Below are 18,693 nucleotides of genomic sequence, written 5' to 3'. Positions count from 1 at the left end.
AGCACTAAACCGCTGAGCCACCCGGGCTGCCCTAGCTTGGGCTTTCTATCACACTTCTGTGGTAGAGTTGACTTCTGGAAAATAAACTTACCAACAATCTGTTTCCATTTTCCTGAGACTTTGCACACAATCTCACTGGATAACTTAAATCTTTAGCCCTGGGGATTAGAGAAAGGAAAAAGATCTTAACATTGCAGAAGATTTTAAAAAAGGAAAATACAGAAATGACACTCATCGTCCTTCCTTCCAGTCTTGCATTGTTAGCTCTAGGGTAGATCTTCCTCAGATGGATATGGCTAGCAATGGATATGTGAAGTTCATGTCTCCTCTTGAACTCAGATTTAGCTGCAACTAAGAAAGGATAAGAGAGTTCAGATTAGGTTTCAAGCATCTTCTGAACAGTCAAGATAGACTTTACTCTCTCCTCCTTGACTTCTGCTTATCCGAGGAGAGCTGGCTTTCTCCTGGCCTTCCCTGCAAGGCAATGGCATCAGAAGGTGGCTGGAGGGGTGGTGAGATGTTTATCTTCCTTTGGCTTAATTGCATGTCTCAGGATAAGATAGTTATGGCAATGCTGCCTATCAAATCATTTGGTCAGATTCCATTCACCTGTTCAAAACTGTTCTTGAATCATTGCATAATTTAAACCAAGATATCGAGTGGCGGGCACTGAGGTGGGCACTTGATGGGATGAGCACTGGGTGTTATTCTGTATGTTGGCAAATTGAACACCAATAAAAATAAATTTATTATTAAAAAAATAAATTGAAGATAAAAGATGAAAAAAATAAATAAACCAAGATATCTCATGGAACAGGATGGGTGCGGTGAGGCAGGACACATGATATTTTTGCAGTGGTAAACAGTTGCAAGACTGACATTTGTCTTGTGTTTCCTTTTGTCCTCATCTCAACCAAATTTAAGTGATCACAAAAACAACTCTAAAATAAATATTTAAAATTTCCCCCTTTTCATCTCAGTAAACAGACTTTAAATTCCTTTCTTAAAAGCCATACTTATCATTACATGAACTATTCTTTTCTCCTAGTGAAGAGCAAGAGGAGCTGGCGAGGAAGCATGAAAAGTTAGTGCTGTCGCTCAACCACACGATGGAAGAGAAAGCTACTACCACTATTTACATCAATGAGACTTACACCAAAATAAACTCAAAGAGAAAAGAAATAGAATTGCAAATACAGTATCTCAAAGAAATACAGGAACAGTTGGAAAAGGAAAAAGCAGAACATTTGAAAAGAAAACAACAATTGAATCAACAGGTAAGTGGAATGATTTACTTTCTTAGAAAAATCAGAACCATATAGAATCTTGGGCACGAAATGGGAAGCAATTTATTCTCGAGGCTACAAGCATTCAGTGCAGTATCTTCTGTTAACAGTGAAATGGGAATAGAGCAGAGATGCAAGGACACTGGAGCTCCTTGTAGAAGACACTGTGTCATAGCATCTCAGGTCATGGGAAAAAATGTGAATGGCGGGATTTGCAACACTGGGGTGGCCCCTTGCTCATATGCAGCCGTATAGGGATAAGGAACTCATTTTCATGGCATCTCATTGCCTCTGACCATTCTGAGGCCATGTCTCTTTGGACATGACCAGGGAGTTCCATCCTGCAGGAGCCTTCCAATTCCTGCTAAATGAATCCGAGCAGAGCAGCCTACAGAAAAGTGTACTTTGAGACTAACAATTTTCAGAGGGTCGAATGGGAATAACTACTGCATTTTGATGTCTGCTAGAGTACGGTAATTAAAATTCACCATCAGAGTTGCTTGTGATGGTTCCTCTTTGCTCAGCTTCAGCTACCCCAGGAAAGGCAGAGCTGTCTCCATAGGAGGTGTTCCCAGAGGTCTTTCCTTCTCCCCCAGGTGTGATGGCCTACCTCATGATGAGGATTCCTATTGGGTCCCTGCTGCCGCCCTCTCCGTGATGGGAATGGGCATAACTAATGCAGAAAATTGGCTAGTGCTCACTATCTATGTGACAACCACCAGCATTCACTGAAGGCACATGGTAGGCTGGAGATCAGCCTGTTAATTTCCTTTCTTTCCTATGAGAAAGGGAAAATGATTACAGCTGTCAGAGTCTTCTGATTGTAAGCTCTCCCCTGACACAAAGCAAAATATCTTTTGCTAATATTGTGCTGTGACTGCAAGACCTTGGGAGAAGTCTTTGGCCAAAGAATGAACACAGAATCCTAATTTTCAACAAAATTTATCAATCACAGAGTTCCACTCACATGCACCCATGCCCTGGTGCTGAGATACTCGACAAAGGTCATGTTCATTCATAAGATGCTTGGGTTCAATGGCTTTCACAGAAAGCCACCCAAATGTACATTTTCATAACTCTTTAATACAGAGTTGAATATGCTTTCTCTGGCCTTACTACTCAGTTACTTTGTTCTTGATCATTCATTTGGCCAAATGCATTGATGTGTTTGAATTTGATAAGAGGATGACTCACTTCATGGGGTCTGACAAGTTATCAGAACATGTTTAATCTTGGCAGAATGTTAAGTTGTCCAAGATTGTGAGCTGCCCAGTCTTCAGTGATTTTATTTACTCTGTTTTTAGTCTGTTTTCTTTCCTGTCAAAAAAAAAGTGATTTTTGATGTCCAGATTATTCATCATTTTTTAAAAAATTTCCTGATCTTATTAGTATATTGTAAATCTAGTAGCTGTTGCAGTGGTGCTTTACCAGGAAATTGCTACAACAGCAGTTGCTTTTAGAATTTGCTATTAATGATCATTGTTTTATTGCTCTTGTAAATTTACTATTTCAGTATTTATAATTACAGTTCCTTGTAGTTCACTATTTTTCCTGTGATGCTACAAAACAAGCAAACCCTGTTTGGGGGTGAGGGATTGTGTTTTCGTTGTTGATAGACTGACTGTGGTATACTTAGATTACATATGAATTAAGCTGACAAAATAAAAAGATTTCCTAAACTTTGTTTTTCTCATAAGTTTTTTGATTGGTTTATCACTACAGATTGAGGAATATAAAAAATTCTGTGAACTTAAGAGAAAGGAGACTTATAAAAAGAAGAAAGAATTGGATACATTAAAAGTTAAAGTGTCAAAAATGAAGGAAACAGTTACGACCACCACAGTGGTAAGAGTAAAGGATGTGTTTTCAAGCCTGTCTAGATATACACTGCCTTAAATATAACCAATGGCAGGTACTTTTAAAGGAGCTAATTTTAATTCATCTTCAGGCCATTCTTAGAGAATGTTTTTGACATGTTAACATTTTCTGACACTTTGTTTAAAGTGTTATAATGCAACTGTGTTTTCATCATTGGGAATATGGTCAGAGGGACGAAGTTTGAAATGCCTTAGGTACAGATTGCATTCAATGGACCAAAATACTATAAAATGAATTTTTAAATTGCACTCAGAACTGACCAAATGCATTCAGAACCATATGTAATATCTCCATGAGATTGCTTTCTTATACATTCCAAAATGAATAACCAGAGGCAAATTCCTTATTTCTGAATGTGTGATAATAAAACAGTTTAGGCTTTTCAATTATATTGGCTACAGGAGCATTGATATGGAAAGGGGACTATTTGTTTGAATCAGCAAATACTTCAGAGCTCTGTGCTTCTATTTTTAAAAATTGATAGCATTGATTGAAAGCCAGCACTCATAAATATTTTGTGAGGATTATCCTTATTTCAAAGATAAGAAAAGGGAAGCTTACAGAGGTGACTTTAGTAGGAGAGGTTAATGATAATACCATTTCTGTATTAATTAGAACAGAAACACCTATTAATCCTCTATCACAATGAGTTGAATTAACAAATCTTTAGTATATTCTGTCTGTATTGAGAATTACATGTAAAACTATATGGGGCAACAGTCATCATGTTTCTTACCAGAAACATCACACTTCTAATCAGAATATTCAGTGAATTATATTATACGTTTTATAAGGCAGTTCTGATATCCTAGTTACAGCATGTCTATTATATCCCGTTACAGAACATGAGCAGAATCAAAATTTTTACCCAATATGTGCCTTTAGAAAGATGATTATCTGCTTTTTAAATATCCGTATAGTAAGGAGGCTCAAAGAACATAGGAGTTTTATCACATAAACTTTATCTACTGGCTTAAATTCATATCTCTAGTTTGGGCCTCATAAATCAGAAGTCAGGTACACCACCAACCCAGCTTGGGAAGATACCGTACATATTCCTTAACCTGTAAGGCAGAGATCTCTAAGATCAAAGCACACAAGGCTGGAAGGTGACAGGGATACACTCACCTCCAGTGTCCTTGCCACCTCCCACAAGCCAACCTGACCACCGCATCCCTTACCAGTGGACAATAGTGTTTATTTACTTTTTAACAATTTTTTTAAGATTTTTATTTACTTATTCATGAGAGACACAGAGAGGCAGAGACATAGGCAGAGAGAGAGAGAGAGAGAGAGAGAGAGAGAGGCAGGCTCCCTGCAGTCAGGATCACGCCCTGGGGCTGAAGGCAGGTGCTCAACTGCTGAGCCACCCAGGCGTCCCATCCCAACAATAGTGTTTAAAGCAGGAACTCGAAGGTCACAGAGACCTGGGGTTCAATTTTTTAACTCTACCAACCTGAAGTTTCCTCACTCATAAAATGGGGTAATCACATTGCCTATTTCAAAGGGCTGGAGCTCAAATGAGGTCATACCAGTAAGGCTTTTAGCTGAGCGCTAACTCTGAAACTAGTTATGACCCAGAAGTGGAGGCATGTGGGTGCTTTCAAGGAAGAAATAGTTGGGGGGGAGCTTTCAGCCACCTGTCTCACCTAATAAGAAGAGCACCTTGGTGCCTCCCCACAGGTGTTTCTCTGGCTCCACATTGATGTGCAGGATTAGATAGCATTGCACAATCTGCCTGTGGTGACTCCATGCCAGGGAGCAGAGAAATTTGTCTGATCAGCTCTCTCTTCCCTCTATTCTCCCTCACAGCTGAAATGCAGACCCAGGGCTCTATAAATAGGTTTGCCTCCTGTCCTTTTTTTTTTTTTTTTTCTTAAGTAAGCTCCATGCCCAGCATGGAGCCCAACATAGGGCTTGAACTCATGACCCTGAGATCAAAACCTGAGCTGAGATCAAGAGCCAGAAGCTTTAACCAACTGAGCTACCCAGGAGCCTGTGCCTTCCTTTCCTTCTCTTTATTCTAAAACTGCATTGTAAAAATATGTTTCATTATGAATTTTCTCCATTTATACTTCATTATTTTAAATCACGTTGACATTTTATCACAGTACCCAACTGTTGCATTTCCAAAATACTGATTAAATATTTAGAAAAATTCTCTCCAGGGATCCCTGGGTGGTGCAGCGGTTTAGCACCTGCCTTTGGCCCAGGGCACGATCCTGGAGACCCCGGATCGAATCCCACGTCGGGCTCCTGGTGCATGGAGCCTGCTTCTCCCTCTGCCTATGTCTCTGCCTCTCTCTCTCTCTCTGTGACTATCATAAATAAATTAAAAAAAAAAAAAAGAAAGAAAAATTCTCTCCAACACTATCATATTTCTCAAGATAATTTGTTTTTACTTTTTTATAATACTTCTATTTTATAATACTTCTATTATCCTAGAATATTTTGAAGATGATTATGAAAATACAGTGTTTAGATTTTTTTTTAAATGTAGCCAAAATGAATTCATGTCTTGAAAGTTGTTTATAGTTTTCACATTCTTGCTACTATATTTGATTGTGCTCTCCCCAAAATTTTGGGGTTCTTTCTGATGATTTCAGGATCATTTCTACACAGGTTTGTTTTATGAAGAAACAATTTTAGTGATTACATTTTATTTTAGCTAAAGGATATTCCAATGTAAAAGTTGAATGGGTAATACATAAATATTTAGTGAATCAAACACTGTCATGAATAATTTGGTGACCATTGAATTCCATAATTATGTTGAATTTTCAATAGGTTCTTAGTGATCACAATTTAGAGATAGCACGACTACAAGAATCAATAAGACTTTGGGAACAAGAGGTCAAAGAATCGAAGAAATCCTGTAAGATACTGGAGGATAAAATGTAAGTTTGATACTTTATTTTTTCTGAAGCATTTCTAGATGTTCTATTTTTTTCATTTAAAAAAATTATTTAATATTAGATGAAAACAATATTCTCTTAATTTACTAAAAGTTGTGATTGTCAGCTTTATAAAACCATCTCTTTGTTTGGAAATTAACCAGTCTTTCAGATGATCAAGAGAAAAAAATTGAGGATGAGACAGTCATGGTAGGCAAGGGAGGGACTCTTGGAATGAATTATTCTCACTTCAGTTGCTGATTCCCTACAAACACATATGCCACCAGGGGAAGCCAATAGTGGGACCTCCCCTAGGGCTCACCTACCCTTGTTCTGACAGTTGTTCTTAGTCAAGGGAGACTTACAGAACTTATTGAGAAAATACAAGGAAGTTTCATGGCAAAACTTTTACCCATGGGACTGGAACCTTAAACTTGAGGAAATCTTTCCATCCCAAAGCACACAGTCTCTGCTTCATTTTGGGGACCATGTTTCATTTTGTCTTTATCTACATATAGTGTTCTATCCTTGATGAGCCCATGGCTAAACATGGCCATTCCAAACGCTCTGAGTTTACCTGTCTCAGGTCTACCTATCTTTAGAGATTGACCCACAGACTTCTCCCAGAAGAACTCCCAGATTTCTCATCAGAATGTGTTTGGCCCAGCTCTGACCAGTAAACGAGGTCTTATAGTACAAATATGGCTTCCAGGCCTACCGTCAGGTTCTGATGACAGCTTAAAAGACAAGTTTTGGACTTGAGTAGATTCCCCAAAAGGCAAGTAACTTCATATGTGGAATCTTGTTATAATATGGCTTATTCCTACATAGGATTAAATGTATTGTGATTAAAATTATATCTTCTAAAAAGCACTTGCACAATACAGTGCAATTCTACCATCATCCTGCCATCTTTATGCTTAGTACCAGATTTATAAGTATAAAAGCTCAAGTAATACTACAATTAAAACTCAGAATAAAAAAATCTTTTTCTTTGAAAGTGATTCAACAGTTTTAGTTCATACATATTTTAAAGAAACACTAGCGAATAATCATGAAGGAAGATACCAATTAGCTCTTAAATTATTTCTAGGAGTTATGATTAAAAACCTTGCTACATTAATGAAGTTTTATTTAAAAGCAGTCTTCATGTTAGCTAATTTTAAATACATATTCAAGAAAGCAGGATTCACTGATCTATTTTTAATGGCACGTCTTTTTTTTTTTTTTTTAATCCCAGCTCTTCAAGAGTTTTCATTCATATGGAATCTCCCTGAGGAAAATTGCACTCGATTAATTTGGTGGTTGAAGTTTTAGTTTACCCTTGCCTTGTTATTAATAAAAGTATACTTTTTCCTCTTTCTTACCAAGCAAATTAAAGAAAATTCTTACACTCTTTTTATTTTCTCTTTTAGTTCATTTTCTCTATCTATGGAGGTGGGAAAAGTCACATAAATCTTGGTTGGTAGATTTGAAGAGTCACACAGTGTTGTTTTATAATTGTTTACAAGATTCTTTAAGAATAAATTATATAAGAAACTAAAATAATTTGCACATGTTCATCTTCCTATTTCTCCATAAACTTTCGTCTTTCTTCCACGAACCTTTTAATTTGCAAGCTTGTTACATATTTTGAGGTCTAAATATCGAGGAAAAACAAGTCACTCAACCATGGATTTACATTCTTTATGTGGACCTCAAATGTTCCATGAGTCCACAGGAGGCACTGATAGTCTAAACCTTGTTCATTATTATTATTGATGTCCAACATGATGTGTTTGCATAATAAAGGCAGATGTTGCCTACCTTTCTAAATGGGTATGGCCTCTCTTTGCCATTCAGCTGGTTTTCAGGACATAGGAAACAGGGGGTTGGAAGCTAAATCTTACAGATAAATAACATCCAATTGGTGACCCAAAGCATATACTTGCCATTGCAATGCAGAAGGCTATGAAAATTACAGATGCTTATTGAAATGATTCCAAAATTGCCATGATTGCCAATGACTTTCATCCTGCCAAACTTTAATGATCTAGTCTATTTCTTAAACTTCTTGAATTCCTAATGGAATGTAACATATTTCCACTTTCTTGAAATACTTTATTCACGTGGCCTTCCAGACATCATATTCTCTTATGTCACTCATTATACTTCTCCTTCTCAGGATCCTTTATTTGTCCTAATTCTTCTTTCTGACTCTAAATTTTAGAGTTCCTAGCCCTTCTCTATTCACATCCTCCATATATTATTTCATCCAGTCTTACAGCTTTATATACCTTCTGTACCCCAGTGACTCCCAAATTTATATATCCAGTACTGCATAGTAAATGCATGTACTCTACAGCTTATTTGTTCTCTCCATTTGGAGGATATCTGTTAGATATCTCAAATATAACATGTCCTAAACAGAACTCTTAACTTCCCATTTCATTTAAACAGTTCTTCCCTCAGTCTTCCATCTTGTCATTTACCTAGTTACTCCAGCTGAAAACCTGGGAGTCATCCACCATTCCTATTTCCTCACTACCTAACCCTAATCCAACTAACCAACTAACCTAGCCCTAACTCAACTCAATTCCAGCCAATTCCAGCCAAACCCCAAAGTATGTCTTGTTATCTTCAGAATATATCCGGAATCCAGTATTTTCATATTACCTCCACCACTACATTAGTTTGAGCCAACATTCTCTCTTCTGGACCACTGCCATAGCTTTCTAAATAGTCTGTCTTCCTGTACCGTTGTCATTGTCTGCTAAGTAGCCAGTGTCATCTTTACAGGATGGAAATCAGTTCATCTCTCTTCTTTGCTTAAAATAAAATCTTCCCCTGGTTCTCTTTACAATAAAACCTAAACTTCTACTTTGTCCCGAAGACCCTACATGATCTACTCTGTCTACTTCTCCAGCCTTCTCATAATCCTCTCCTCATCAAGTATATAAAACTTGTTCCTGCCTGAGAATATTATCACTGGCTGTACCTTCTACATGGAAAGTTCTTTCTTCTGATCTTTACTTCTCTGGCTTCTCAATCATTCAGTTCTTCACAAGTCATCTCAAGAGGCCTTCGCTTACCACCTATCTGAATTTCAGGATTTCTCTATCCTTGACCCTACTTTGTATTCTTTTTTTTTTTTTTTTTTTTTTTTTATTTATTGGTGTTCAATTTACTAACATACAGAATACCCAGTGCCCGTCACCCATTCACTTCCACCCCCCGCCCTCCTCCCCTTCTACCACCCCTAGTTCGTTTCCCAGAGTTAGCAGTCTTTACGTTCTGTCTCCCTTTCTGATATTTCCCACACATTTCTTCTCCCTTCCCTTATTTTCCCTTTCACTATTATTTATATTCCCCAAATGAATGAGAACATATAATGTTTGTCCTTCTCTGACTGACTTACTTCACTCAGCATAATACCCTCCAGTTCCATCCACGTTGAAGCAAATGGTGGGTATTTGTCATTTCTAATAGCTGAGTAATATTCCATTGTATACATAAACCACATCTTCTTTATCCATTCATCTTTCGTTGGACACCGAGGCTCCTTCCACAGTTTGGCTATAGTGGCCATTGCTGCTAGAAACATCGGGGTGCAGGTGTCCCGGCGTTTCATTGCATTTGTATCTTTGGGGTAAATCCCCAACAGTGCAATTGCTGGGTCGTAGGGCAGGTATATTTTTAACTGTTTGAGGAACCTCCACACAGTTTTCCAGAGTGGCTGCACCAGTTCACATTCCCACCAACAGTGTAAGAGGGTTCCCTTTTCTCCGCATCCTCTCCAACATTTGTTGTTTCCTGCCTTGTTAATTTTCCCCATTCTCACTGGTGTGAGGTGGTATCTCATTGTAGTTTTGATTTGTATTTCCCTGATGGCAAGTGATGCAGAGCATTTTCTCATATGCATGTTGGCCATGTCTATGCCTTCCTCTGTGAGATTTCTGTTCATGTCTTTTGCCCATTTCATGATTGGATTGTTTGTTTCTTTGGTGTTGAGTTTAATAAGTTCTTTATAGATCTTGGAAACTAGCCCTTTATCTGATATGTCATTTGCAAATATATTCTCCCATTCTGTAGGTTGTCTTTGAGTTTTGTTGACTGTATCCTTTGCTGTGCAAAAGCTTCTTATCTTGATGAAGTCCCAATAGTTCATTTTTGCTTTTGTTTCTTTTGCCTTCGTGGATGTATCTTGCAAGAAGTTACTATGGCCGAGTTCAAAAAGGGTGTTGCCTGTGTTCTTCTCTAGGATTTTGATGGAATCTTGTCTCACATTTAGATCTTTCATCCATTTTGAGTTTATCTTTGTGTATGGTGAAAGAGAGTGGTCTAGTTTCATTCTTCTGCATGTGGATGTCCAATTTTCCCAGCACCATTTATTGAAGAGACTGTCTTTCTTCCAATGGATAGTCTTTCCTCCTTTGTTGAATATTAGTTGCCCATAAAGTTCAGGGTCCACTTCTGGATTCTCTATTCTGTTCCACTGATCTATGTGTCTGTTTTTGTGCCAGTACCACACTGTCTTGATGACCACAGCTTTGTAGTACAACCTGAAATCTGGCATTGTGATGCCCCCAGATATGGTTTTCTTTTTTAAAATTCCCCTGGCTATTCGGGGTCTTTTCTGATTCCACACAAATCTTAAAATAATTTGTTCTAACTCTCTGAAGAAAGTCCATGGTATTTTGATAGGGATTGCATTAAACGTGTATATTGCCCTGGGTAACATTGACATTTTCACAATATTAATTCTGCCAATCCATGAGCATGGAATATTTTTCCATCTCTTTGTGTCTTCCTCAATTTCTTTCAGAAGTGTTCTATAGTTTTGAGGGTATAGATCCTTTACATCTTTGGTGAGGTTTATTCCTAGGTATCTTATGCTTTTGGGTGCAATTGTAAATGGGATTGACTCCTTAATTTCTCTTTCTTCAGTCTCATTGTTAGTGTATAGAAATGCCACTGACTTCTGGGCATTGATTTTGTATCCTGCCACGCTACCGAATTGCTGTATGAGTTCTAGCAATCTTGGGGTGGAGACTTTTGGGTTTTCTATGTAGAGTATCATGTCATCGGCGAAGAGAGAGAGTTTGACTTCTTCTTTGCCAATTTGAATGCCTTTAATGTCTTTTTGTTGTCTGATTGCTGAGGCTAGGACTTCCAGTACTATGTTGAATAGCAGTGGTGAGAGTGGACATCCCTGTCTTGTTCCTGATCTTAGGGGAAAGGCTCCCAGTGCTTCCCCATTGAGAATGATATTTGCTGTGGGCTTTTCATAGATGGCTTTTAAGATGTCGAGGAATGTTCCCTCTATCCCTACACTCTGAAGAGTTTTAATCAGGAATGGATGCTGTATTTTGTCAAATGCTTTCTCTGCATCCAATGAGAGGATCATATGGTTCTTGGTTTTTCTCTTGCTGATATGATGAATCACATTGATTGTTTTACGGGTGTTGAACCAGCCTTGTGTCCCAGGGATAAATCCTACTTGGTCATGGTGAATAATTTTCTTAATGTACTGTTGGATCCTATTGGCCAGTATCTTGTTGAGAATTTTTGCATCCATGTTCATCAGGGATATTGGTCTGTAATTCTCCTTTTTGGCGGGGTCTTTGTCTGGCTTTGGAATTAAGGTGATGCTGGCTTCATAGAACGAATTTGGAAGTACTCCATCTCTTTCTATCTTTCCAAACAGCTTTAGGAGAATAGGTATGATTTCTTCTTTAAACGTTTGATAAAATTCTCCTGGGAAGCCATCTGGCCCTGGACTCTTGTGTCTTGGGAGGTTTTTGATGACTGCTTCAATTTCCTCCCTGGTTATTGGCCTGTTCAGGTTTTCTATTTCTTCCTGTTCCAGTTTTGGTAGTTTGTGGCTTTCCAGGAATGCGTCCATTTCTTCTAGATTGCCTAATTTATTGGCGTATAGCTGTTCATAATATGTTTTTAAAATCGTTTGTATTTCCTTGGTGTTGGTAGTGATCTCTCCTTTCTCATTCATGATTTTATTAATTTGAGTCTTCTCTCTCTTCTTTTTAATAAGGCTGGCTAATGGTTTATCTATCTTATTAATTCTTTCAAAGAACCAACTCCTGGTTCTGTTGATCTGTTCCACAGTTCTTCTGGTCTCGATTTCGTTGAGTTCTGCTCGAATCTTTATTAACTCCCTTCTTCTCTTGGGTGTAGGATCTATTTGCTGTTTTTTCTCTAGCTCCTTTATGTGTAAGGTTAGCTTTTGTATTTGAGTTCTTTCCAGTTTTTGAATGGATGCTTGTATTGCGATGTATTTCCCCCTTAGGACTGCTTTTGCTGCATCCCAAAGATTTTGAACGGTTGTATCTTCATTCTCATTAGTTTCCATGAATCTTTTTAATTCTTCCTTAATTTCCTGGTTGACCCTTTTATCTTTTAGCAGGATGGTCCTTAACCTCCATGTGTTTGAGGTCCTTCCAAACTTCTTGTTGTGATTTAGTTCTAATTTCAAGGCATTATGGTCCGAGAATATGCAGGGGACAATCCCAATCTTTTGGTATCGGTTCAGACCCGATTTGTGACCCAATATGTGGTCTATTCTGGAGAAAGTTCCATGTGCGCTTGAGAAGAATGTGTATTCAGTTGAGTTTGGATGTAAAGTTCTGTAGATATCTGTGAAATCCATCTGGTCCAGTGTATCATTTAAAGCTCTCGTTTCTTTGGAGATGTTTTGCTTAGAAGACCTATCGAGTATAGAAAGAGCTAGATTGAAGTCACCAAGTATAAGTGTATTATTATCTAAGTATTTCTTCACTTTGGTTAATAATTGATTTATATATTTGGCAGCTCCCACATTCGGAGCATATATATTGAGGATTGTTAAGTCCTCTTGTTGAATAGATCCTTTAAGTATGATATAGTGTCCCTCTTCATCTCTCAGTACAGTCTTTGGGGTAAATTGTAGTTTATCTGATATAAGGATGGCTACCCCTGCTTTCTTTTGAGGACCATTCGAATGGTAAATGGTTCTCCAACCTTTTATTTTCAGGCTGTAGGTGTCCTTCTGTCTAAAATGAGTCTCTTGTAGACAGCAAATAGATGGGTCCTGCTTTTTTATCCAGTCTGAAACCCTGCGCCTTTTGATGGGGTCATTAAGCCCGTTCACATTCAGAGTTACTATTGACAGATATGAGTTTAGTGTCATCATGATATCTATTCAGTCTTTGTTTTTGTGGACTGTTCCACTGAACTTCTTCTTAAAGGGGAATTTTAAGAGGCCCCCTTAAAATTTCTTGCAGAGCTGGTTTGGAGGTCACATATTCTTTTAGTTGCTGCCTGTCTTGGAAGCTCTTTATCTCTCCTTCCATTTTGAATGAGAGCCTTGCTGGATAAAGTATTCTTGGTTGCATGTTCTTCTCATTTAGGACCCTGAATATATCCTGCCAGCCCTTTCTGGCCTGCCAGGTCTCTGTGGAGAGGTCTGCTGTTACCCTAATACTCCTCCCCATAAAAGTCAGGGATTTCTTGTCTCTTGCTGCTTTAAGGATCTTCTCCTTATCTTTGGAATTTGCAAGCTTCACAATTAAATGTCGAGGTGTTGAACGGTTTTTATTGATTTTAGGGGGGGATCTCTCTATTTCCTGGATCTGAATGCCTGTTTCCCTTCCCAGATTAGGAAAGTTTTCAGCTAGAATTTGTTCAAATACATATTCTGGCCCTCTGTCCCTTTCGGCGCCCTCGGGAACCCCAATTAAACGTAGGTTTTTCTTCCTCAGGCTGTCGTTTATTTCCCTTAATCTATCTTCATGGTCTTTTAATTGTTTGTCTCTTTTTTCCTCAGTTTCCCTCTTTGCTATCAACTTGTCTTCTAGGTCACTCACTCGTTCTTCCACCTCGTTAACCCTCGTCGTTAGGACTTCTAGTTTGGATTGCATCTCATTCAATTGATTTTTAATTTCTGCCTGATTAGCTCTAAATTCTGCAGTCATGAAGTCTCTTGAGTCCTTTATACTTTTTTCTAGAGCCACCAGTAGCTGTATAATAGTGCTTCTGAATTGGCTTTCTGACATTGAATTGTAATCCAGATTTTGTAACTCTGTGGGAGAGAGGACTGTTTCTGATTCTTTCTTTTGAGGTGAGGTTTTCCTTCTAGTCATTTTGCTCAGTGCAGAGTGGCCAAAAGCAAGTTGTATTGGGAAAAAGAGAAAAAGAGAGGAGAGAAAGAAGGAAAGAAAAGAGAAAGAGAAAAAAAAAGGGGAAGAAAAAGAAAAAAAAAAAAAAAAGAAAGAAAAAGAGAAAGAAAAAGAAAGGAGAAAAAAAAGGGGGTGGGGGAAGGAAACAAATCAAAAAGCAAAACAAAACAGAAACAAAAACAAAAACAAAAACAAACAAACAAAAAAAGAACCACCGGGGAGTATCTTCTGATTCTGTGTACTTTAAGTCCCTTGGCTTCTCCTGGAAGTTGTCCGTCTAGCTGGTGTTCTGGGGGAGGGGCCTGTTGTGCTGATTTTCAGGTGTTAGCAGTTGGGGGAGCTGCTGTGCCCCTGCCTGGTGCAGGGCTCAGGGGGGTTGTTTACCCCGTGAGGCCGCAGGAGGAACAGCCCCAGTGGCGGGGCAGCTCTGGAAACCTGGATTCAGCTCCGGCAGGAACTCCGTCTGCAGGGCCTGGAGGCTCCGGGGCGGGGCCGCTGATGTGCTCAGCTGGGGCAGGAGCGTCCTCGCTGTCCTGGGCCCTCCCGGCCTCTGCCTGTCCCGGGGGAGGCGGGATCCTGGGCTGTGTCCCGGCGCCCTGTGCTCCGGAGCCTGCGCTGGTGGATTCGCGCTCCCGGGCCGCGCAACCCCAACCGCGGAGCCGCCGCCCGAGCCCCTCCGAGCTGCTCCCGGGGCCGCGCAGCCCCCTCCGCGGAGCCGCCGCCCGAGCCCCTTCAGCTGCTCCGGGTCCCGCCGGGTCCCGCCGTGCGCGCTGCAGCCCTTAGGGAGCTCGGCGCACTCTCCTGGGCGCGCAGTTGCTGTTACTGTCCCCGGGAGCCCGAGGGCATCCCCGCCCTCCTGGGTCCTGCTCCACCTCCCTGGAGCCCCTTTCCGCCCGGGAAGGTCGGTGCAGCTCCTGCGTCTCCGGGACGGGGCTCTCCTGTCCTGGGGACACTCGCCCCGGCCTCAGCCCGGCTCCTCGCGGGGCCCCTCCCCCTTGGAGGCCTTTGTTTCTTTATTTCTTTTTCCCCGTCTTCCTACCTTGATAGAAGCGCGAACTCTTCTCACTGTTGCATTCCAGCTGGTCTCTCTTTAAATCTCAGGCCGAATTCATAGATTTTCAGGATAATTTGAAGCTTTTCTAGGTAGTTTGGTGGAGACAGGTGATTTGGAGACCCTACTCCTCCGCCATCTTGCTCCTCCCCCCCTACTTTGTATTCTTTAGAGAACTTAACACTATCTGAAAATAAAATAAAGCACTTAAAACTATCTGAAATTTATTATTTTTTTATGACTTGCTTATATTCTGATTACTTCACTAGAGTGAAATTTCCATGAGGGTAGGGACTTTGCCTGCACTATATCTCTATTACCTATAATACCTGCGGAGTATAGGCATTGAATAATTGCTTTTTAATGAATAAAGTATTAATTCATCAAAAGAGTAAAATATTTTGCTTATTTTAATGAACATATCAATAAGAATGTTGCATAGGAAGTTGGGGACTGGAAGTTTCTGGTGTCATAAGTAATTGTGACTTTGCTAGAAAACATGACCTAATATTAATCTGATTTCCTTTGACCATAGACAATTTTTTGTAAGTACCAAAGAAAAACTGGAAGAGTCATCTGGTTTTGAAAAAGGTGAACTTTTACAAAAGATAACACAGGTAGGAAGATGGAAATTATGACTTTTAGATTATAATTCATTTTTAGTTAATATTTTAAATATATTTGAGAAATGTAAAACGTTCCCAAAGTAGATTTTTCATGATTCAGTAATAATCATGATCATTCACAGTAATTGATTTAAAGATTTTATCCCCTCCCAAAGTATTTTAAATATGTGAAAGACTGGGGTGCCTGGGTGGCTCGGTCAGTTAAGTGTCTGCCTTCAGCTCAGGTCATGATCCCAGGGTCCTGGGATCGAGCCTCACATCAGGCTTCCTGTTCGGTGGGAAGCCTGCTTCTCCCTCTCCCCTTGCCCATGCTCTCTCTCACTATCTCAAATAAATAAATATTTTTTAAAAATATGTGAAAGAGCAAATGTTATCTATGTGAAGATGAATCACTTGTTTGGTAACTTGTCATGTAGTTGTGCTTATTTTACATTAGAAATATGTAGACCAATGGATGTTTTTCATGTGAATTATCATTTTTTATAATGGGACCTTCTTTTTGTTGTGGTACCTGTAAAGCCTATCAACCCATACTATACTTAGTGATGTAGCGAAATATTTGAGTCAGATTTAGCCTCTGAAAGAATTCTCTGGACACTTTGAATCTTAGGTTGAAAGAAATATAAGTATGTAATTATGGTGTAAACCAACTTTTATTTACAAGGTATTCAGTAAAACATTCATTATTATAGTTGAAAAAGTAGAGGAGAGATACAATTAACGTCCAACAAAAGGGTCTTAGTTAAATAAGTAACAGTTCATGCTATTGTTATTGTGTGACAAATAGAATATAAAACAGTACAAGGCAGATCTCTCCCAGAAGAGTGATTTGAGCCAATTAAATTCTTTCCATTTTTGGTTATAAGTTAATAGCATTAGGGATGGCTTCTCTCCAGATTAGATCTATTCTGATTCTTTCAGTTGTAAAGATACTGAAAGACAGAAACTAGACAGGGTTGGTTGGTTGCTTGGCTGGCTGGTTGATTTTTAAAGTTGTCTTTCATTCTCAAGACAAAGGATCTCTTTTTACTTTCCATTTATTACCTATTGTAGGAGCTGCTAGGCAGGCTTTAGGCAGGCTTCAAATGATAACTCCATGGGTTATAGCCCCTTGACTGACTGGAAAATCCAGGACCCCTACACTGGCATGGCTTACTTGCCCAAAGGGGCAAATGCAAAGGAGGGTTTCCCCTTAATCCATAGCCTTCATCCAAATTCTGTGAGTACAAATCAATGACTGCTTCAAAAGGATTGGGTCTTTGACCCATTTATTATTCCACTGGACTCTTGGTGGCAGCCAATCTTAATTCTCATGAAGTGTAAGAGGCAAGTTCAGTGACGACATGAAATTCTATTGTAACTTTATTTTTATCTTTTTATTAAGATAATCTTTTTATTATAAATATTACACATTTACAGAACAGTACATACACTGTAAATGTGTAATCTTTATGTACATATCTATCTTTTGATGGATGTAATTTATTAGTTGTAATGAATCCAGTTTATCGATCTTTTCCTTTTTGGTTTTTATGTTCTATGTCATGAAGACACTCTTCTTTCACAATCTTCTAGATGTTTTATTGTTTGACCTTTCAAATTTAGGACTACAAGCCATCTGGAATCTGTGTGTGCATATTTGTGTGTATGTGTGTGTGTGTGTCTGTACACTGAGAGATGGTGGTGAAGATTCATATTTTTCCATAAGGTTGTCCAGTTAAGTATCACCACTTAATGAAAAGATTGTCTTTACCTGTTACTATATTGTAATGGCATGTTTGTCATAAATCAAGTGTAGACCATAAATACATCATAAATATGTGTGTAGATCTGTGGACTCTCTATTATGTTCCTTTGGACTCATCTCTCCTCACGTTAAAACCAGACTTAATTAGCAGCTTTAACAATAGCCTTTGTAGTTAGTAGTATAAACCCAACTTTATTCTTCAAGATTGCTTCTACTATTCTTGGCCCTTTGAATTTCTATCAGTCTGTCAGTCGTGCCAAAGAACCTGTTTGCATTTTTTATTGGGGTTGCATTATATCTATAGAAAAGTATGGGGAGCTCCGACATGCCATGTCCACTAACAATATGTTGGACCAGCGAAGGCCGAACAAAGTGCTCAGGTACAAGCCCCCACCGAGCGAGTGTATCCCAGCCTTGGACGACCCAACGCCGGACTACATGAACCTGCTCGGCATGATCTTCAGCATGTGTGGCCTCATGCTCAAGCTGAAGTGGTGTGCGTGGGTGGCCATCTACTGCTCCTTCATAAGCTTTGCCAACTCCCTGAGTTCTGAGGACACTTAACCAATGATGAGTACCTTCATGCTGTCCATCTCTGCTGTGGTCATGTCATATCTGCAGAACCCTCAGCCCATGACACCCCCCTGGTGATGTCAGCCTAGGACTTCTCTCTACACCTTCCCCCAGGCCTGGCCCCTGGCTGCTCAGCCTCCACCCTCAGCTGTTGTCCTGGGCTCCCCTGAATGAGGTAGTCTCCCGGCTTGCAGCTGGATGGAGGGAACCTGACCCTTTCCCTGGGATTCTACTTCTGCTGGGCAGAGGGGAATACCTTAGGCCTACCCCTCCTGCCTGCCTTCCCCACCCTGCCTGCTGCTGGGGGAGATGCTATCTATGTTTCTACTTGTATCTACTCATCTTTTTTGTTGTTGAAACCAGTTAATAATAAAATTTTGCATTCTGAAAAAAAAAAAGTATGGGGAAAATGTCAGATTCTTACAATATCGAGGCTTCCAATCCATGAACATGGTGTACCTCATTTCCTTAGGTCTTCTTTGTTC

At 39.5% G+C, this 18,693-nt stretch overlaps 1 protein-coding gene and 1 pseudogene across 4 annotated transcripts in view; both read left to right on the top strand.

The window, feature by feature from the left end:
• The window catches only part of CCDC175 (coiled-coil domain containing 175), a 102,407-nt gene that overhangs the window by 10,740 nt on the left and 72,974 nt on the right, over positions 1-18,693 (top strand). For all 4 annotated transcript variants that reach the window (XM_077909474.1, XM_077909473.1, XM_077909477.1 and 1 more), the window contains exons 5-8: positions 1,049-1,277; positions 3,009-3,131; positions 5,952-6,061; positions 15,798-15,879. In XM_077909474.1, the coding sequence (XP_077765600.1) occupies positions 1,049-1,277; positions 3,009-3,131; positions 5,952-6,061; positions 15,798-15,879 (544 nt within the window). The remainder of the gene's footprint in view (positions 1-1,048; positions 1,278-3,008; positions 3,132-5,951; positions 6,062-15,797; positions 15,880-18,693) is intronic.
• On the top strand, positions 17,932-18,558 carry LOC144320108 (PAT complex subunit Asterix pseudogene; annotated as a pseudogene).

The sequence above is a fragment of the Canis aureus genome, chromosome 9, assembly GCF_053574225.1.
Source record: "Canis aureus isolate CA01 chromosome 9, VMU_Caureus_v.1.0, whole genome shotgun sequence".
Lineage (NCBI taxonomy): Eukaryota > Metazoa > Chordata > Mammalia > Carnivora > Canidae > Canis > Canis aureus.
Note: the sequence above shows the minus strand (reverse complement) of the source record. Positions and strands in the feature narration are given on the sequence as shown.